The 20,348-nt window shown below is 45.4% G+C and overlaps 1 protein-coding gene across 3 annotated transcripts in view; it reads right to left on the bottom strand.

Annotated features, from left to right (window-relative positions):
* Positions 1–487: 487 nt before the first annotated feature.
* Positions 488–20,348, bottom strand: part of LOC114710235 (liprin-beta-2) — a 41,638-nt gene continuing 21,777 nt past the window's right edge. The window contains exons 10-22 of one of the 3 annotated variants that reach the window (XM_037211722.1): positions 18,961–19,102; positions 18,004–18,036; positions 17,475–17,616; positions 16,745–16,873; positions 9,238–9,388; positions 8,878–8,989; positions 8,565–8,653; positions 8,135–8,257; positions 6,714–6,839; positions 5,455–5,643; positions 4,181–4,357; positions 2,091–2,156; positions 488–915 (exon numbers count right to left, since the gene is read on the bottom strand). In XM_037211722.1, coding sequence (XP_037067617.1) covers positions 865–915; positions 2,091–2,156; positions 4,181–4,357; positions 5,455–5,643; positions 6,714–6,839; positions 8,135–8,257; positions 8,565–8,653; positions 8,878–8,989; positions 9,238–9,388; positions 16,745–16,873; positions 17,475–17,616; positions 18,004–18,036; positions 18,961–19,102 — 1,530 coding nt within the window. In that variant the 3' untranslated portion in view covers positions 488–864. Of the gene's footprint in view, positions 916–2,090; positions 2,157–3,651; positions 4,358–5,454; positions 5,644–6,713; positions 6,840–8,134; positions 8,258–8,564; positions 8,654–8,877; positions 8,990–9,237; positions 9,389–16,744; positions 16,874–17,474; positions 17,617–18,003; positions 18,037–18,960; positions 19,103–20,348 lie in introns of those variants that run through there. The other 2 variants (XM_037211716.1, XM_037211717.1) reach the window with 2 other exon arrangements.

The following is a 20,348-nucleotide window of genomic DNA, read 5'->3' as shown; positions in this document are numbered from 1 at the left end:
ATGTCTGGCAGGGACCAACTAAGGTGGTGAGGGACCAGTAAAAAGTCATGGGCAGCGATCAGATAACAAAGCAGGAATGGAACAGCCACGGCCTGGGAGGGAACGAGGGTTTAGTGGGTGCCTCCCTTGGAGGTATCAAGGTAACAGAACTGGCTTGTATAACGGGGGGGGGGGGGGGGGGGGAGTGTTTGTGTTTAAGACTGTCCACTAGGGGGAGGTATTTGATCAGCCACTACTTGAGGCTGGTGAGGGAAAGTGTCATGTCACCTTGGTGTCTTGGGAACACTTCTGCTCAGACACCCACTGCACATACAGATGGATGGAAGCTGCTAGAGGATCGAGACAGGAGTCCTGGTTGTCAGGGCCAGGCTCCCGGAAGTGAAAATACATACTTCTTATGAAGTAGCCCCAGAGAATCCCCTACCCCACCCCATCCCCAAAGCAACTTCAATCAGCCACTGCAGGACAATCAGAACAATTTGCACACTTTTTTTTTTCCTCCAAGCAGAGGCTTTTATGAACTAACAGCTCATTGCCTTTGTTCTGCATTTAATACCTCACTTCCCTTTCTACAAGAGTGTCTGCAGTTTGTATATAAAAGTATAAAAGGTAGAAAAGCTCCATGTAATGTAGTGAAAAGCGATCATTGACGATGCTGAAGTACACAGGGAACCTCTGGGCACCTGTCTCATCCTTCTGCCTTTGCTCCTGCCAGCACCTACATCTGAGGTACCCCAAAGAGCCACATCTGGGTTCTGTAGATGGCTCTGTGCCAACTCCTCAGTGAGGCAAACATTCAGGTCCCACGCATGCCTCCCTGGGCTTTCTTTCAGTCATGAAGAATGTCATCTGTAGTCATCAGCATCAGGGGCAGCCAGGAGAGTCATTCAGTAGTTGGTCCTGGCTCAGTAGAGTCTGTAAGAACATAGCCAAAAGGACAGTTTAACAGTCTATAGGGCAAGGCTATCCTGCAGCGTCTGCACAAGAAACAGAGGGACAATGGGAGTGGCCCATCTCCACACCACTGACCTGCAAAGCTATCATGTCCCAGGGAGTCTGCGCATTGAGTGCTGAACAGACAGTAATGTTAAGGTAAAAATGGGGTGGGGGTGAAGCTTGGTGTACACAAGTACACAAGTACTTGCTTTGCTTGCATAATGTCCTAGGTTAAATCCCCACCACCAGTACATACATATACGCAAGATAAAACTAAGCCTTTCATCTTAGAGGTAAACTTACTATTTCAAGACCAGCAAAGGTTTGTTGGAGATCACATCCAAGACTGTACAGAGACATTTCCCTGTATGAGCCAAGGGACAAAGCCTGTTGCATTGACGTAGTCTTGCTTAGATATAAGAGACTCTTCCATCCTGCCTTTAGGCAGTTTTTTAACCAGGGGGAGGGGGGGGGCATTTGTTGGTATTTCTGGTCTTCTCATGTGGTTTACAAGAGGGCTATCATTATCCCTGCTTTACAGATAACTAAAGCCAGTCTCAGAGGAACAATGGCATACCTAGGCTCCTAGAGCTAGTAAAAGGCAATGACTTGAACCACTCCTACACCCACCCCCACCCCCACAAATCTGTTCTTCTTTCCTTGGGACCAAGTTGCCTCGCCATGGACTGATTAGTATTCCTGGGCATGGCAGGCTCTCCCAGCTTGCAGAACATATTCATGATATCAGAGGAGTGGTAGGAATGCATGTTTCTCCTGTGCCAAGAAGGCAGGACATTAGTCACTGGGCTAGAGGTGAGCCAGCACTTTGATCTGGCTGGACAGTTGACCCAGAACTTCTTGAGCACCATTATATCATTACCAGATCTGAGACCAGGGAAAGGATCCAGCACCTTGTATGTTCAGGCTGACTCTGATGAAAGGCCTGTGAGCCTCCAATGCCCTGTGGTGGCTCAGAGCCCAGCAACAGGCCAATGGAGGAGGCCTTTCAGCTGCTGTGTGCCTCAGGGCTGGCTGAGGCTCTGACCCACTATCAAGCATCATCCTTTCCTGTCCTGTGGCCATGATGAATATCACCCCACCAAGCTTACTGGGCTTCACTAGCCATGCTGCAAGGAAGGTGGTTGGAATCTTACCGTGAGGCGGTGGATGTCTTGGGAGAGGAGCCCTATTTGTGTCACGGTGACTTCAGAAGGTACCATCTGTAAAATGGGCAGCAACCTGATCAGCACACAGGAATGAAGCCTATGCTTTGCAGGGACAGCAGCATGCAAAGCCCCTTCTACTCAGGTCTGCCCTCTCCAGGACATTCTTCCCTGGAGCGTGGGCATGGTGTGCTCGAGGCCCCAAGGAGTGACAGCTGGTGAGACACATGCAGTTTCAGTTCCTGCACTGTATGTACATGCTCTGCTGAAGCCACACTCAGCATCAGCACTCTGTGTGGAGAAGCAGGGCACAGGCAGAACGTGTCAGAAGCAGCCTTCTGCACATGTCCAGTGGTCCAGCTACTTCTCAGGGATGAAAGCCTCCAAATAACTACTGGACGGAGGATGATTTCTAGGCACAGGACCCCCAGATATCAAAGCTGTGGTCTAAGGACATCATCAGGAGGCTGCTGCCTCTTCATGGCACAGGAGCCTCCTTTTCTTGCCTTCCTTCTCCTTGGGCACTGCTGGCCTACTTGGTCTTCCTTATCTGGATGCTGCAGACTTGGAGGCATCAAGGGCAACCCTTGTAGCAGGGAAAACTCAGGTCCACTAAGGGGACGGGAGTTGCAAGAGGCCACACAGAGATTCAACAGCAATACAATTCCATGCAAGGTCTGAAAACAGGTACATGCAGTTCCTCACTAGGACATGACCAACAGGGCACAAAACCTGGCCTGAGCTGCTCTACAACAGCATTGGCCGTTCAGTGGCCCTGGGTACCAGAACCAAACACTAGTATTGCCACCTGGCAAGCTTGTGCCCACTTCTCTCACTAGCTAGACTTCAGGGGACGTGGCAGTCTTGGATAACAGACCATGGCTGAGTCTTCTGTGTATATTAAGAGCCAAATGTTAAGCATTGCCTGTACCTGAGGCAGAATCAGAATGCCATAATGGGCCTGTGGCCCTGCCCTCACTTCCAGATATTTGTAACACTGCTGTTATTCTTCTGTGGAGGAAGCCCACTGGACCTAGGAGTCAAAAGCTGGCCAGGCCCAAACTGGAATTTCCTGAGCAGGAGCTCAGACTGGCAGAGTACACATCTTTCCCTGGTCAGTCTCCGGCCAGACACAGCCCATCTGGCGGGCCCATTACCAGCTAGTCAGTGTCTAAAGCAAGAGAGCAGCTCTGTTTCTGCTCTTCCGGGAGACAAAAAGTGGGTAAGATGGGAAAAGCAGAGTCTTGACAGAAAGGCTGCCTAGTCACCTCCCCACCCTTTACTCTGAGGCTCATGCTGCTGAAACAAAAAACCACCTAGGGTCTGTATGACAGATGTGACCTCTAGCCAGGGTGTGCATGACACCCAAGCTGCTTCTAAGCATCACAGAGGGAAATGAAGCAAGGTAACAGGGCCACAGACTCCTCTAACAGATGCTCCATTCCCTTGGTTGAATCCTAAGCTATTGGCCCTTAATTGGTGTAGTTGTTGTTATCACTCTACCCCCAGCCATGCCGGGCTCTCTTCCCCCAACAAAATTAAAGATGTTTCATGCTTTCTACATAAATACTGTTTTTATTACCAGAAAGAAATGGCCACCCATAGTAAGGTACAATCAAATTATGTTATCATCATGGCCTACAATACCCTCTGTTGTTGCTTTGATCTCAGCTAAGACTCTATGGCCCACAGGCCTAAGGCACTTGGATTCTTCCCTCAGCTGGAGCATAGGGGCAGTGTGGAGAGCTGAGCCTCTTGGGGTTGCCCAGCATCTCTGGGCCTCCCTCTGCTCACATGTTTCCAGCTGAAATATGGATATTAAGAATTACTCAACATGTACAAATATCTTCAGGTGATTTCCCCTCAGTCCACATTTGGCTATAGTCCCCAAAGTCTGTCCCTTCTGTAGCTGTGTAACTGCATATCCCGGCCATCCTGAAGGGGTGTAGACAGACCAACCCAAAGGTATACAAATGCACAAGGATGGAGGTGAAGTGCAGTTATATGGCGACACACGGTGTTACTGCAAGCTCTCCGTGCACAAAGAAGGCAGTCGGCAGGCATCAGCTTATCTGTCCCACCTGGTCCAGCCCATCTAGTTCATGGTTATCAAGGGGACTGAGGCCCCTGTAGACACCGTAGACCCTGTGGCTGTCATTAGTCACGTCGCCAGGCTCCATGGGGCAAATGTAATCCGTAGACTCGTCAAACTTCTTTTTTCTCATGTTTCCAAAATGTGAAAATCCGAGTTTCCTGGGCTGAAACAGCAAATACAAGATGATGAAAAGGAGCTCCCAGGTCAGTGTGCAGAAGTGACTGACAATATATTTGGGAGCTAGCTCAGGAGGAAAGAAATGAAAGTGCTTGTGGGAAGCAGAGTTCTTGATGACATGTTTTCTGCTGAAGCAAGGCTGACAGATGAATAACCTTGAACACCGAGAGATGCTCTTCCAAGGCTGTGCCCCAAACTCAGGACTGCTGCCCCCTGCAAAGTGACTTCCTATTTCCCAAGATGGACAGAGGGGTTCCCTGGAAAGCTACTGTCTGCACTTGAGGTCAAGCACGGGGGACTTGTCTGACCACAGCTGCTGGCATATGAATGAGGAATACCCAGAGCCCCAAGGACCTCTGGACCCTGGAGAGCCCAATTGGTCTTCTTCCTTGCCTGAGTTTCACCTACCTTACACTGCTTCTGCTGGACTCCCGAAGACATACTACCTATCCTACATCCTTAGAGAGTGGAATGTGAATAGGAGACGTGGCTAGGCCACAGGCATCGAAGATTGCTCAGGAAGAGTTCAGCTAGGCCTCTGGAGTTATCTGTGGACCTGCGTTTAGTTTCATTCAGACTGAGGATGGTGTGACTCAAGCTGGACTTTGTAAAATGCAGAGACCAGAGAATGAGACAAGTGCTTGGATGGTACTAGGTCAGCTGTATGGTGGCTTCATCATAGAACACAAAAAGCAGGACCAGCTGCTACGGGAGCACTCCCAGTGCTAGCAAGATGGTCAGACCCCAGGGCATTGTGGCACACAGATGGGCCTGTCTGAAGGGAACCCAGCACTCATCTGCTTGGCAGAACTCGAGTAGAGAACAGCTTCTCAAGAAGAGCTACTTCTTGTACATGTTTCCTGTGTACAGAAACCTGTGCTCTTTTCCTGGGACTTAGGCCAAGAAGGGAATGGATCTACTAAAGACAAACAGACCTCAGGAACAGACAGCAAAAACCAAGCATGTTCCTCATATAGGGCTGCACTCATTGGTTTGGGTCCAGGCACTGAACTAACAGTTGCCAAACATAAGGCTCAGAAGGCAGGCCACAGGGACCCACCCACAAAGGCTCTGACAGCTCACCCGGACTTTGGCTGTGGTGGTCAGAGGTGTGTAAGCTGGTGAGGCCATTTTATCTCGCTTTTCCTGTTCGGCCTCAGGACCAATCAGGGCATTGAACTTGGTGGTCAGATGGCGCCTGAGGAGCGTCTTCTGTGGGGGGATATTAAGAAGCATAGCCAGGGTGTCTCCAGTGAAGCGTGGCTCTAGGATCTAAGAAGAAAACACAGACAAACTTAGACAGTGACCATTGTAGAGGGCCCTAGAGGGGACAGCAAGAACTTGTTCCCTGGGCCTTGGGTACCTCTGGAATGTAAGCTGTGTTCTGTGTCCCATCCACTCTGTCTCCCCAGCACAAGGCCTGGCTTTGAGCAGACTAGCACATTTGTTGATAGACAACCTCATCTTCACAGGCTAGCAGGGAATGGGCCTCTGTGATAAGGCTCTTTTCCAGTCTTCTCTGATGGCATCTAGGCCACCACCTCCACACTTCCCTTCTGGCCTTGACACTTGACAGAGCTAGGTAGTGATAAAGATCATATCATAGCAATCAGGAAATTGCGTATGGTGACCTCCCCCTCACTTCCCCAGCCCCCGTGTTCCTCTGGGAACAGGTGGAGTTGCCTTGTTCAGGACTGATCTAATGCAATCACCAGACTAACTGGAACTCTCTGGACTGAAGCTGAGGAAGTTCGTGCAGAAGCCATCTTGGTTCTTTCTGTAAGGTACAGTAATGCTCAACCAGAAATACTTTGAGATTTCAAATTCTGTAAAATGGTTCACATGAAGTACCTCATTTTTTTTTTTTTTTTTACTAGACTGCCCTGCCCCTACAAAGTATTAGGCTTAGCTTTAGTCATCAGCTTGACACAGTAGAGTCACCTGGGGAGAGTCTCAAGGAGGGGTTGCCTAGAACAGGTTGGCCTGCATGCGAGACCTGAGGTGGGAAGACCTATCCTGAACGTGGATGGTACCATTTCATGAGCTAGCTTCCGGGTGGTGTAAAAGTTAAGAAAGGAACTGAGCAGAAGTATTCATGTGTTTACCCTCTCCTCTGAACTGCAGATGTCATGTGACTAGCTGTCTTGAGCCCCTGCTACTTCGACTGCCCTGGAGTGATGGACTGAAGCAGGTAGTCGAGCTAAAATAAACCCCTTCTCCCTTATGTTGCTTCTTGTCAGGGTATTTTTAATACAGCAACAGAAACAAAACCAGGACAGAAAGGTGGTTTGGGAATGCCCCAGTTCACACCAAGGCATGTGGGCTAGCCCAGAGCCACTCACAATGAGGCCGCCATGGACGCCACTCCCTCGAAGGTTGGGTGCATACTCTGCCAGGTCCACAGATCGCAGCCACTCCATTACCCTGTGGTTGGACCACTGCACAACTTCTGAAGCAGAAAGGTTGCTCTGTAATAGAGGAGAGTGGAGAAATTAGGCTCCATGTTGTCCTGTGTGGGGTCAGCACCTCTCAAGAGTCTTGTCCCAGATGCTTCACCAGAGCAGCAGGTTCTTAGGCCTAGCAACCCCAGCCAACCAGGCCACTTGCCTGAGAGCCTGCCCAGTTCTAAAGAATTAGGATCTTATTGAATCTTGCTGCAATGTTTATACTTAAATATCTGACTCCATTATTGTGTTATGCCCTAATCTTCTGGCTAATTTTGGCAGAAATACATAAAGACATATAGGTTTTTATTCAGTGATCCAACAGAATTTTAAAGATCCAATTATGAGCCAAGTGTTTTCTAGGCAAAAGTACTCCCTGGCATGGGCAAATCTTTCAAGGAAATCCACATTAAGATATTGAAGCTGTAGGTGCTTACTGTTCTTCTAGAGGACCCAGGTTCAGCACCTAAGCCAGGTGGCTCACAACCATCTATAATTCTAGCCCCAAGAGATCAGGCATCCTCTTCTGGGCTCTGTGAGCACCCACATATATGTGACATATACACACACACAAATAAAATCAATCTTTATAAAATACAGTAATGTTTATATGTTTTCACATGGCCTTGTGGGCTTCAAAAGACTCAGCACTCATGAAGAAGGCTTGCAAGATTTATTTGTTAAATAGCAAGGAAGTAAGAGGACACAAAGCAAAGGTAGGCATTTTAAATCCCTAAAGTATTAGAGTCAGGCCAGTTACCCATAACAGAGGAGGTCAATGTGATCCACAGACCTTCAGTTTGGGGCCCAAAGGGAAGTCCTGAAGTTTATAGAACATTATTATGTGTACTACACATATGTGGTCCTTTGCATTTGTTGACACTAGTTCCCCTCTAGTAAGATCCTATATGTCTAGCCTAGCCTGAAGGCTAGTTAATCTTGCACCAGCAAGAAGAGTAACACACTCTGAACTGTTTAGTACTTTTGTAACCCTGTGCTCTCTGATCCCCTGGACCTTGCTTCCTCTGCCTCCTCTGACACCATGTTTCCTTACTGTCTTTCCTTTTCCCCATGTTTTATGTCATAACAAATCACTGGACCATTATGATGACTTGGCTAACTACCCTGAGTGAGGGTGGGGGATCAGCAGTTCAGTGACAATACCATTAGACACAAAGTATAGGCAATAGGGGACTTATAGGTACCAGAATCTTAAGCACCATTGTGCATTCTATGATGATGCCATCCTCATTTTCTCACACAGGATATTTCAGGTGTCCTGACTCAGGGCCTCCTGGACAACTAGTATACTCACTCACCTCATCAGCAGGCCTCCTGTGCAGACAGTGGGGGTTGAACTTATTGACATGTAGCACATGAATAGCACATTTGATGCTGAGATGATGTAATTGGCTGGTGACTTTTAAGAAGAGTAGATCATTCTGGAAGAGAAAGGTTCTGGTTGACAAGCTAGTTTCTAAGGTGACACAAGAGTCCAGCAATTCTTTCCTGACCAAACACAGACACACCTTCCACATCTCAGAAAGGTGCTCAGAGACATCTCAACATCTTCACTTACCACCATGGTTTGTACTTTGGCATTTGGCATGCCTTATGTAATAGTGATACTATTTCAGGACCTTAAGAATATGAGGAAGGGAGGAGAACCAAGTTTAAAATGACTACCATGGGGACACCTGGACTGAATGCTCACTACAATAACAGAAATACTGAAGGGAAAATCCTCACCACAGTTAGGTATTGCAGCATTCGCCCATCAACTCTCGATTCATGAAATTGGTCTTTGTATTGGGGTAAGCCAATATCATCAAGCCACCCTACAAAAACAGATGTGTTAGGATTTATGAGAACAGACAATGTGGGTGCCAAGGGGAAAAGCAACAAATGACCATTCTGAGGCCCTTGTTTTATCCCAAAGCATTACGAATCCACCCGTCTTTCATAAAAATGCTGCCATCTTTGGGGCATATATTCAATGGGAAATTCTTTTGCCCTTCAGAACGGCCAGAAACATTCTTAATAAATATACACTTGTCCTTACGTGTCACCCAAATGTGGTCTAGCAATGCAGACTTCTCCTCTTGCTTGGCATTGATAGCTTTCACTGCTAAAACCAGCTTCTTCCTATGGAGGGGGTGTTTAATCCCTAGCTCCTGAAAGCAAAAGATGAAGACTACATGTCAAGTTTTGGCAGACAACTTGATCCTCAGAGGATGTCATGTCAGGATACAAAGATGGAGGGTGGTGGTCGATCTTGGCACAGTGCCCTGGGATGTTAATCTATAGCAGTAGGGAATCTAGGCCTTCCCTGTCCACCCTCTGTATATGGAGTAGATGGAAGCCATCACCTACACATGCACTAGTCCCCATGCACTGTCAGCTTCTCATGCTCAGCCCTTACCTTTTCCATGTCCTGAGGGGTAGCTGTAAGTAGTGTATGGCCAGATGTCACCCACTGTCTGGCAAAAATCACATACTGAGCTAGACCGAAATCCTCTAGCCACGCACATACACGTTCTGTGTTCCACTGGGCAAAAGGGGCATTGGCATCACTGGGAAGCAGAAGAAGAGCATGCTTCTGTTATAAGGAACCTGGGGCTTAGCATAGCACAAAGCCTCAGATAAAAACTCTTTTTTAAAAAAGAACCAACAAGGTGAATGGCATTCTAGCACAACCCACCCATGTTTGTAAGGCTCTAGAGCCACCTTAATAACAGGTTTTATGTTTCAACTGCAGCTTTTCTGAGTATGGGTTAGCCTCCATGATCCCCAGGGGACTGTTTATTGCGCACAGGTCCAGAAATGCACAATGAACACCTTATGATCAAATCATTTTGTCTGTAAGACTCAACACTCTGGGAAATGCTTGGGAGACTAGGAAAAAACCTGTTCTCTAACACAAAAGAGGGAAAACACAAGCCAAAGCTCTTCTAACTTATAACAGTGAATACCTTATTTATTAATGAAATATTAGCGGCATCTCCCTTATAATCAACAGAAATGCATACATGTACATATCTGACTATCAGTGCTTATTAATAACATCAATCTGAGAGATTACTCAGGTAAGAACAAATAAAAGTAATATAGCTTATACTATAGCTTTTATTAAAACAATGAAAAACATCCCTATCAAACCAACTAGAATCATAACCTCTCTAGAAGCTGCCTTAAGGAGGGTGGACACTCTCTGGCTGAGATGGAGGTTCAGTGGGGTGATGGTGCTGCAATACTCAACAGAGCCACATAAAAGAAGACATGAATAAATAAAGAGCTAGGTCATGTTCCTAGACAGGACAACTAGGTATTAAAAACCATCCATTCTTAAGGACATCAATTTTTCATTTGAAGTGTGAATGTAATGGCAGAATTGAAATCCCAACCGAGTCATGGAAAAGGGCGGACAAAAAAATTTCATATTCAGTTTTAAATATAAATGGCGATTTATGAATCTAGAAGACTAGTTATTCAGAGATATTCCCTTCTAGCAAAGAACAGTTCTCCATGGTACCATACTCCATCACCAAATATAAAGTGTAGTGTTTATGTTATATAGAACTTACACACATCCTCCCAAATACTTTAAATAATACCTGGATTACTTGCAGCACCTAATGTGACACAAAGGCATGTGAAAATGTTACATTTTATCGTTAGGGAGTGACAAGAAAAGAGTCTATGCAGATTCAGTACAGTGAGTCTATGCAATTGTTGTAGGACTACCTACATTGTCCAGCCTCATTGAACTGGTAGACACAGAAGTCCTGGATATCTAGAGCCAGCTGCCCCCCTACCACGAAGGAATGGTTTTAAGAACTTTTTGAATACCTGGCTAAGCTGTCCTTAAACAGAGAATTCCTTAAAGGACCAGAAAGAAGCCAGCATTCTAAAATCAATACTGGGATAGATACTGAACACTCCTAGCCTAGAGCTTAGCTTTCAGCAGGGCTCAAATAGGTACAGATTCAGGTTTTATAAGACTAGAATTTGTACAAATCGTGGTACCCTCTGAATAGAAAATATAAAATTTGAATATAGAATTAGGGATTATTTGGAATGAGAAAACATTGTAAAAAATTACAAATTTAACATAATGAAATCTGCCACAAAATTCAAAAATTTTAAATGAATTCTGAAATATAGCTCTGTAGTACTTTTTCACTCTCACATTTAAGGTGTATACTCTGACCACTTCTTCATATACCCATAGCTCTGTAATACTTTCTAAGATATAGAACTTCATTCACTCTACTTTCTAGCTTGACTGCTAATGCTTATATTTTTTTTATTTTTATTTTTTATTTTTTTTTTTGGTGACAGGGTCTAATGCAGCTTATACTGACCTCAGATTCAATATGTTCAAGGATGACCTTGAACATCTGATCCTTCTGCCTGCTCCAACTCAGGACTGCTGGGATTATAGGTGTGCACCACCATGCCTACTTTATGCAGTGCTGGGGATAGAACTCAGGCCTTTATACACGCTAGGCAAGCACTCTACAATAGAGCTACATCACCAGCCCTCATTTCATTATAAGAACTAATAAAACAGAATCAGCTCCACAATTTACAACTGGCACTGTCATGTGCATTTTCAGAACCACTGGTAGCATTTCACAACGTTTCTATTAAGTTAACATATGAATGGTAACACTACACAACTCAGGTTTTACAGTGTGGTGGCCAATCTTAGACTCTGAGTTGACAAGACTCCTTAAACAGTATGTCTACGTCCTTCCAGCAGGGGCATCAGATTTATGCTGTCTTTATTGATGTCAGTACAGTATATAAAATAAGTAAGAAATGACATCCTTTTTATAGTGAGTTCATGTGTCTCACTTTATATTAATATACATCTTCACTTCTGTATGAAGTCTGTCTCTTGCCTTTACTGCTCTTGATGGGTTCTGGCATTTTGGCTTATAATTTGCTTTGTTTTATTTCAGTGTTTAGAAATAAGGCCTCATCCTGTGGTTCATACTGGCCTTGAATTCTTGGCAATATACCTTTTAAATGCTGGCAATATAAACACGAGCCACTATACCCAGCTTTTTAACTTGACTTTTTACATGTGCCTGTACTCATGTGTGGGCATATGCATGTGTTTGCACTGTATACTTATTACCTTACATTTTGAGTCAGGGCCTCTCACGGAATCCTGAGCTCACTCACCAACTGGTTAGACTGGCTGGCCACCAAGCTCCAAGGATCTGTGTATCTCTATTCCCCTCCCTCCAGCACTAGGGTTACAGACAGACATGTGCCACCACACTTGGCTTCTATGAGGGTGCTGGGGATCTCAATTCAAGTCCTCACACTTGCACAGCAGGCCTGTTACTGGCTGAACCACACCCTCAGCCCTATGCTGGTTTCTTAACATGAGAATTTCTCTCGATATCAATGTTCACTTTATCACTTTTGCTTCACATGTGTATAGGTTTTCGTTTTATTCATTTTTTTTATTTCTGGAAACTGAGGAAAACATTCTATCAGAGGGACATTTCCATTCTGAAGGAGGGAAGTTAAGTGCTCCTGAGATTATAATTGGAAAATTCCTGTTCTGTGGCCTTTTCAAGGCAATCAGGATATAGGGGCCTTTATCTTTAGGATCTTCCCACCCACTCCTCTGTACATCTCTCCACTCTGCAGAATCAGACCCAGACCTGCCATCTTTTAGAGGCAGGATCTCCCATCCACTCTGCCAGGGCCACACTAGAAAAATCATTCTGAGAAGAGAAAAGATGCCAAACCACATTGTCATGCTCAAAACACCTTTCCAAGCTGCAGTAAAGCAATGTAACTGAGATGATCAAATGTGTCATTCCCAAGGCTGAGGAGAGCACAGGGCTCATTCACAATTGTGTACTTTATTAGCAAGCACATTCCTGACAGCAGGGGATTTCTGTTTTGACTAAACATTCAAGAGAACCAAACCTCCTGCTGAGGACTGTGCATGTCTGATGACTGTAAGCAGTTTCCAGACTGGATTCTGGTTTTGTACATATTCACCATGGGCATATTCCTACTAGGGTGTGACCTGTGATTTGCTTCCTCATATTAGCATGCTGGGCAACTAGCTCAACAGGGAGTAAGAGTAACCAGGGAAGACTAACTAAGCCAAACCAAACACAACATGAGGTACCTTGGGCCACATATGCTCAGTCTAGTAAGTACAAAGTAAGTGGCTCTCCAACTCAGCGTTCCTTTAACCAGTTCCCCAATTAGGAGGCTGAGGCAGGAGCATCTGAATTTTGAGACCAGCCTGCCTATCTGACTAAACTCTGTTCCCCAAACAAAAACAAGTCAATGAACCTCATTATATATAAGTAGAAAATTTTCACTTATAAAAGTATCACTAAGGGTTGGGGATTGAGCTCAGTGGTAGAGTGCTTGCCTAGCAAGCACAAAGCCCTGGGTTCGATCCTCAGCTCCAAAAAAAAAAGTATCACTAACAAAGGTAAAATTCTGATACAAAATAGCTAGCTCTTCTGTTATTATCCAGTGCAAGGGATAGTTCAGAGTTACAACTAGAGAAAGTGTGAGTAAGAACAGTCAGTAATGTTTAAACAGTTTCAAAGCACCTGGCTCAACACTCTGATTGGCTCCTCTCTAATTGATTCTCTACCTTTTGAATGAATCTGACTCTGACAGTAAGTATGGGAAGGAAAAGGCAATCAAATATGTCTAGGGTAGGGAGCATCTGCTTAGAGATGTCTCATAACGTCAAAGTCCTGAAGGGCCATGTTCTCAGTACATCAACTTGGCAAACCTCCACAGATGGTGTGGTGGTTTGAAGGAGAATGTAACCCCCCTCCACACACACACACACACACACACAAATTGAGAATTTGCCACACAGGTGCAGATTTGAATACTTGGTCCCCAGTTGGTGGTGCTCTTTTGGGTAGGCTTAGGAGGCACAGGCTTGCAGAAGGGAAGTGTGTGGACTGGGGATGGTAAGCTTTCTCCACTTCTTGCTTGGGCTGTTCCTCCTGCCATGCCTGCCACAATTTCCTACCCCGATGGACTCTCACCCTCCAGAACCTTCAGCCAAATGAACCCTTCCTTCTGTACGTTGCCTTGGTCATGATGTTTTATCGCAGCAACAGAAAAGTAACTGATACAAATGGGATCCAGCATATGGCTCCAGAAACTGTCTGCCTTAAACATGACACTTCACTGCCCTTTTCTTGAGGAGGAAACAAAACAAAAATTCACACTAAACTCATATGCTCAAATGAATCCCCAAGTAAATCATTTAAATACAGCTTTTAAATATTGTGAGAAAAATTCAAACAAGATAATGAAAGCCAAAAGAAAAGTTGCTGTGTGTGCTAACACAAGCCTGTAATCCCAACACTTGGGAGGCTGAGACAGGGGCATCTTCAATTCCAGACCAGCCTGGCTATCTGACTAAAACTCTGTCCCCAAACAAAAACAAGGAAATCAATGAACCTCATTATATATAAATACAAACTTTTCATTTATTGAATCTCACTAACAAAAGTAAAATTCTGGTATAAGCCCCTATCTCATCCATAATTACCAGACATGGCTTAACCTCAATATGCAGAGAGTGGACAGAAAACAATAATAAAGATATTAATGAAAACTGGCACACAATACAGAAAATTCAAAAACTAAACCAAAAAATGTGAAAATTAAATGGACAAAAACTGTAAGCTTGAAAAGGTCTGTAAGAGCAGAAAAAATTAAACAGAAAAAACTTAAATGAAAATTTCAGTAAGGCTATGGTGGCAATAGACTCTGTATACAGTGTGTCATGGGATAAAAATCAGTAACATTTTTTTGTTGTTGTTTTTTCATGACCTGAAATTTTCTATAAAACATTGTCAAATTTTTACAAAATACATTAATTTTCATTGGAAAAAGAATTGGTGCTGGGAGCTCTCAGGACTCAAGCGCTTTCCCCAACTTACTGGCAACTTCTTGTAAAAGATTATGCATTAAATATCCACAAATTACATGGCAGAGGGCATTGGCATGTAATTACATTCTCCTTAAGGGTAATAACAGTCTTTCTTTTCATAGGCATTGTTACCATAGGCATTATAAAGATAAACAAAGCAAGCTCACCAGGACCTCCTCATTCTTCAACCCTACATCATGGTCGACAAAGCACAAAGACATTCCAGCAAATCAGCCCCTGCAGGGCAGCTCCTTCCTTAGGCAAAAGGAGTTTCTAACATTGCTACCCCAGGCCCTGAAGTGACAGGAGCACAGCCAAGAGGCTAGGGAAATGCCTGCTGGTCTTATAAATGTTCTTCCACTCTGGTTCAAGGATTCCCTTGCTATACTCAATCCTTAAAGACACAGCACTGAAGCTTTCTGTACCTTTACTTTCTCATCTCTGAAAATCCAGAAATAAATAACAATATCTAATTATGGAAGAAAGAAGTAGCCAGAGAAGGAGGAGGAGTCCAGGGGCCAGCCACCCAGCTACACAACAAGCCACAGAGTAAGATTTACAGAAGAAAGAGAAAGGTAGAAGCCCTGAGGAAAAAGTTAAACAGGATAATTTAAGTTAAGGAAAGCTGGCAAGCAACAAGCCAAGCTAAGGCCGGGCATTCATAATTAAGAATAAGCCTCCATGTGTGTGATTTATTTGGGAGCGGGGTGGTGGGTCCCCAAAAAGAGCAAAAACAAACAACAACAGGGCATGATGGGACAGTCATGCGAAACCCAGCAGTTTGATGCCCATGCCACTCACACATTAGCAGCCCCCTTAAGTTACCACCCTTCAGTACAGTTTGCCACAAAGCAGTTATGAGGAATACTGGCAGATGCAGGCTGCTTCCCCAAGACTCTCCAAAGACAAGAGGATATTGACCCTTGAGTGGCCATGTGGATATTAACCCTTGAGTGGCCGTGTGGCTGATGCCTGGATGAGATGTGCAGTAGCTCACATAATTCTCACAAAAATTTTAATACTTATTTTCCATCCCCATTTCACAAGTGGGGAGTAGAGGGGCAGATGTCATATAACAGCATGTAGCTTGTCATTATGGGTGGTTAAGCAAAGATAACAACTAAGCTTTGGGATTCCAGAATCTGTTCTTATTGGCTTCACAGGAGCTTCACAGTTCAATGTGAAAGGCATAACCGAGAATGAGTGACAGTGGAGCATAGCCATTAATAGCCTTTCTGATGGCTAATACTGTCAACTTGACAGGATCTGTTATCACCTAGAAGACAAATCTCTGGACACTTCCGTGAGAGAGTCTGGGTTGGGTTAATAGAGGGAGTAAGACCCACCCTAACTTTAGGTAGCATCATTCCATCAGCTGGGTCCCAGGCTGGATAAAAAGAGGGGAGTTAACTGAGCATCAGCATTCAGCTCATCTCTTTCTGCTTCCTGGCTGAAGATGTGAGCAGCCACCTCAAGCTCCTGCCACCATGCCTTCCCCATCATGCTCGGCAGTAAGCCAGAATGAGCTCCTTTCTCAAGTTGCTTTTTGTCATGTTTGGTGATTTTCTGTTTGTTTGAAAAAGCTAGAAAAGTAACTAATACAGCTTTCTACCCCAATCATGTCCAGCTGCAAGGAGCCTCATGCTTTACCTCAGTACCTGTGAATGTGGGCAATAAATACATTCTATATGAAAGACTCCTGCCAGCTGGGCGGTGGTGGCGCACGCCTTTAATCCCAGCACTTGGGAGGCAGAGGCAGGCGGATCTCTGTGAGTTCGAGGCCAGCCTGGGCTACCAAGTGAGTTCCAGGAAAGGCGCAAAGCTACACAGAGAAACCCTGTCTCGAAAAACCAAAAAAAAAAAAAAGACTCCTGCCTTTAACCTCTGAGGCTATGGAACATCCAGCCTTGCTCACTCACACTGCATCCTGGATAAGATTTCACAAAGCTCTTTGCAGATGGGATGGATAGAGCCTTACCATTTCTGTCCCTTGGTGTCCCTGGTCCTAGAAAGTCTTGGCCCTGCAGTCGCCCGGAGCCCACCTCGTCGAAACTCTGCCATCCCGGGTGCATCAGTGTTGAAATTTCCTGACTGAGTTCTTCGGATTCTGTATGGAAAGGAATCCACAGAGACTGTGAGGGCTAGTCAGGCCAGGCTCAGGGCTTTAGGCAATACCCTTCCCAGTGCCTGTTCTGAAGCTAGGGAAAATGACCTATAACAGTGCTTCCACTAGAATCTGAGATTCAATACTAAGCCAAACTCTGGGCTTTGGGCCACTCCTCACAGGATCAAAGTGAAGGCTGATGCCTTTGAGGAGACTCCAGCTTCTGCCTCTGTTTAGAATGAATCAGATGGACTAGTAAGTACTCAGCTTTTGGTCTTTAAAAGATTTTATGAGACACAGACTGGCTCCCAAGAAAAGAAGAGCCCATTCTCATGCCTCTCCAGAAGCTCAGGTAGTGTAATCTGCTGAGAATCGGAGCAGGTTACATAGGATATATGGATGCCTAGAATGAAAGACACATGGCAGCTAGCTCTCTTTAATGACTGCCTGTCCCACTTCTCTGAGTCCCACAAAATAACTCACATTCTTCTCCCTGAATGTGACTACTCTGCTTTTGCAGCTATGCACATATGTGAGGGAGCAGAGACTCAGACAGCCTCTGCCTTATCTAAGCATGTGGTTATGACCATTACCACCAACTTACTTTCCCCAGAACTTCTTGATGCCTTTGGGGCTCCGTTTGCCATCTGGTGTCAGGGGAGACTGGGGGCTTGACTCAGTACCAGATGAAGTAGATGACAGTTCATTGGCCATGACTATATCTTCCCAACCACTTTCTGTGTCTCCTAAGGTGGACAGGATGGAAAGGTATGTGAACGACAGTGAGGGGACCTTGGGAACCCCACCCTTATACCAGAGCTATCCTTCTGTGGGAGTCCAGAACACTCTTCCCAGTGCTACCTTTAGGATAGAGCTTCCTACTGAGGTACCAGGAGCTTAAAGAGCTCAGGACACCTCCCAGGGCTCTCACTAAAAACTGCTGAGGCCAGTGTTTCAAATCTAAGTGATTTAATGTCTTCAATTCTAAGAGTTTGGGGTCCAAGCAATTGAAGACTATTTCAACAAGGAGCTGGCTATTTAATCAGAGGGAGACTCTGGAATGCGGGCAGGGCAGCAGAAATGAAAAACAAAGGACTTCTCACATCCTACCTCATCTGGAACAGTCACAGTACCTAATACGGGAGCACTGACACTCCAGCCGCGATCTCCAGCAACCCAGAAGCACAGAAGTCACATGAAGAAGCAAGAGAGGCCAAAGTCCAGCCCAACAGTAACGGGGAAGCAAAGAAATAAAAAGAGTATCATCGAGCAAAAGAGAAAAACTTAAAGAGAAAGGAAAACACCCCACCAAGGACAAGGCAGAGGGTGACCAAGATGGCCCACGGGGTCAGCATGCTGACAGAGGCATCAGGCCAATGGACCCTAGTGCCACTTTCTTATAAGCTGAGTTGTCCACAGGCAGGGAGGGAGGGTCAGCAGCAGGTGAGGGGGATACTCTAAGTCATGCCCCTGCACCAGTGCCAGGACTCACACGACAATGACTTCAAACAGTCTGAGTAAAACTGAACACAGTTATTTAAGGGTTTATCTGGAGCTGTGGAAGCCCAGAGCAGAACTGGGTTCTGAGAACTCAGGGCAGGTGGAGGAATTGGGGGTAGATAGGGGGAACTCTGTGAGCACCAAAGCATTCACTCCTGGACCACATCAAATCCTCTGTTGCTGACTGAATCTGAAATACTCTAACTTGGGAGCCTGCACAGTGTCAGCCTAGTGGTAACATGGGCTATATCAAAGGCAGACATGGGAGAGAGAAGACCAGGATGACAGATGAAGGAAGCAGGGCAAGAAGAGTAAATGGAGATGTCTAAGAGGGAGAGAAAAAAAGGCAATGGTGGGGAGGACAGGCAGGGGTTCGAGGAAGAATGGACGGAAAGGAGAATGGAGGTGTAATAACTTGGGTAGCAGCTTATCCAGACAGGGACTCTTGAAAAGTGGAGCCACTTTGGGACACAACTTGCCTGGGAACGACCCCCACCATTCCTAATTGTGAGCTGCAGTTAAAGCTACAGTGACTGTAAGTGCTAAGGACAGAGTTCCTGAGGCCACCAACCCAGGGGCTGGACACTTACTCAGCCTCAGCAGGCTGCTCCCTGAAGAGTCAGGCTGGGAGGAGGCAGTGGGAGGAGACTTGGCAGCTTCTCCATTGGGTGTGGCTGCTGAGAGCTTCCCAGGTAATGTAGGGTACTTCTGCTCCACCGGGAAAGAGCTGTCCTATTGGAAAGAGAGATGCCAGACTCACCGTTAGACTTTGGCTCAAACCAGTAGGAAATCTGTGTGTGCACAAACCCTTTCTGCAAGCGTCACTTTTCATTTAGCTTGTCTCAAAGATCTTTCCAAGGTCATTTCTCCTAGTCCAGCAGAAAGGTAAAGGTCTACCCACACAGTGAGACAGAGATAGCATCAAGCCCAAATCCAAAGAGTCCTGTGCCATTTGTCCCATGCTAAAAGTTTAGTGAATTCATAGTTATGAATTCTCCCTGGGTCTTTAAAAACACAAGCCACAGTTTGCTGATGGGAGAAGAGAGCAGTCTGGTCCAGCTTTCCCTGCTCTCCCCGTATTTGCTTTCCTGTGGTCAGGAAGGAGAGGCTTTTGCTAAGCAAGACCCTTAGTCACACCAGACCAAGGCAGATCTCTACAAGGGCACAGCCATGAGCACAGATTATACTGACCATGACTGATGGAAGGCCATGCTATAGCAGTGATACGAGAGTCTAAATCTGAAATAGTAGCAGGAAAAGTCTGTGTTATGATTATGGTCCTTTTGTCCAGTATCATAATAAGACAAAGCAAGAACCTAAGCATACATTGGGGGGAGCCTGGAGGCTACAATCCAACCCAGTTCCATTAGGAACTTAGAATCATCCTCTTTGAGGTACCACTTTGGTGCAACAAGCCCTGTAATTGGATCCTGGCTAAAAAGAAACCCCAAAGAAGTAGGCCGATTTAAAGAGAAAGACTAGCACTTATTCTGTCAAGAAGTATATAAAGATCACTAACACCACAAACCTGAGAAAAACATATAGAATGCATTGCAAGTGTGAGAACAAAGAGAAAATGAGATGACATCACTGAGACACTCAACTATGGATCGCTTGATTACACCTAGAAGAAAAGCAATATGAGAGGTGGAACCAATTTTAAAACTGGCAAGTCAGAATGGGACTGGATGACTGCCAAGACCAAGATGCCTTTTGAAGCTTCGTTCACTGAAAGTCAAGTGAGCAGTACATTTCAGCAGAATTCAGTTTGCTTCCGTGTCCCAGCAGCTGTTTGAAAATCAGTTCATTCGCTGCATATTGACAAAAGCCTCCACAGATGAGCTTAGAAATGAGAAATATGGAGAGAGGAGGCAAGATTGTTAAAGAAATCTGGTCCGTGAGTAGCCATGTCAGAACCTCCAGAGATGAAGAGCATGGCATCTTCAAGCTTGTGATGACCTGCAGGGCAGAGAGGTCA

Source organism: Peromyscus leucopus, chromosome 1 (assembly GCF_004664715.2).
Source record: "Peromyscus leucopus breed LL Stock chromosome 1, UCI_PerLeu_2.1, whole genome shotgun sequence".
In the NCBI taxonomy this organism is placed as follows: domain Eukaryota; kingdom Metazoa; phylum Chordata; class Mammalia; order Rodentia; family Cricetidae; genus Peromyscus; species Peromyscus leucopus.
This window is presented reverse-complemented; position numbering and strand designations above follow the sequence as displayed.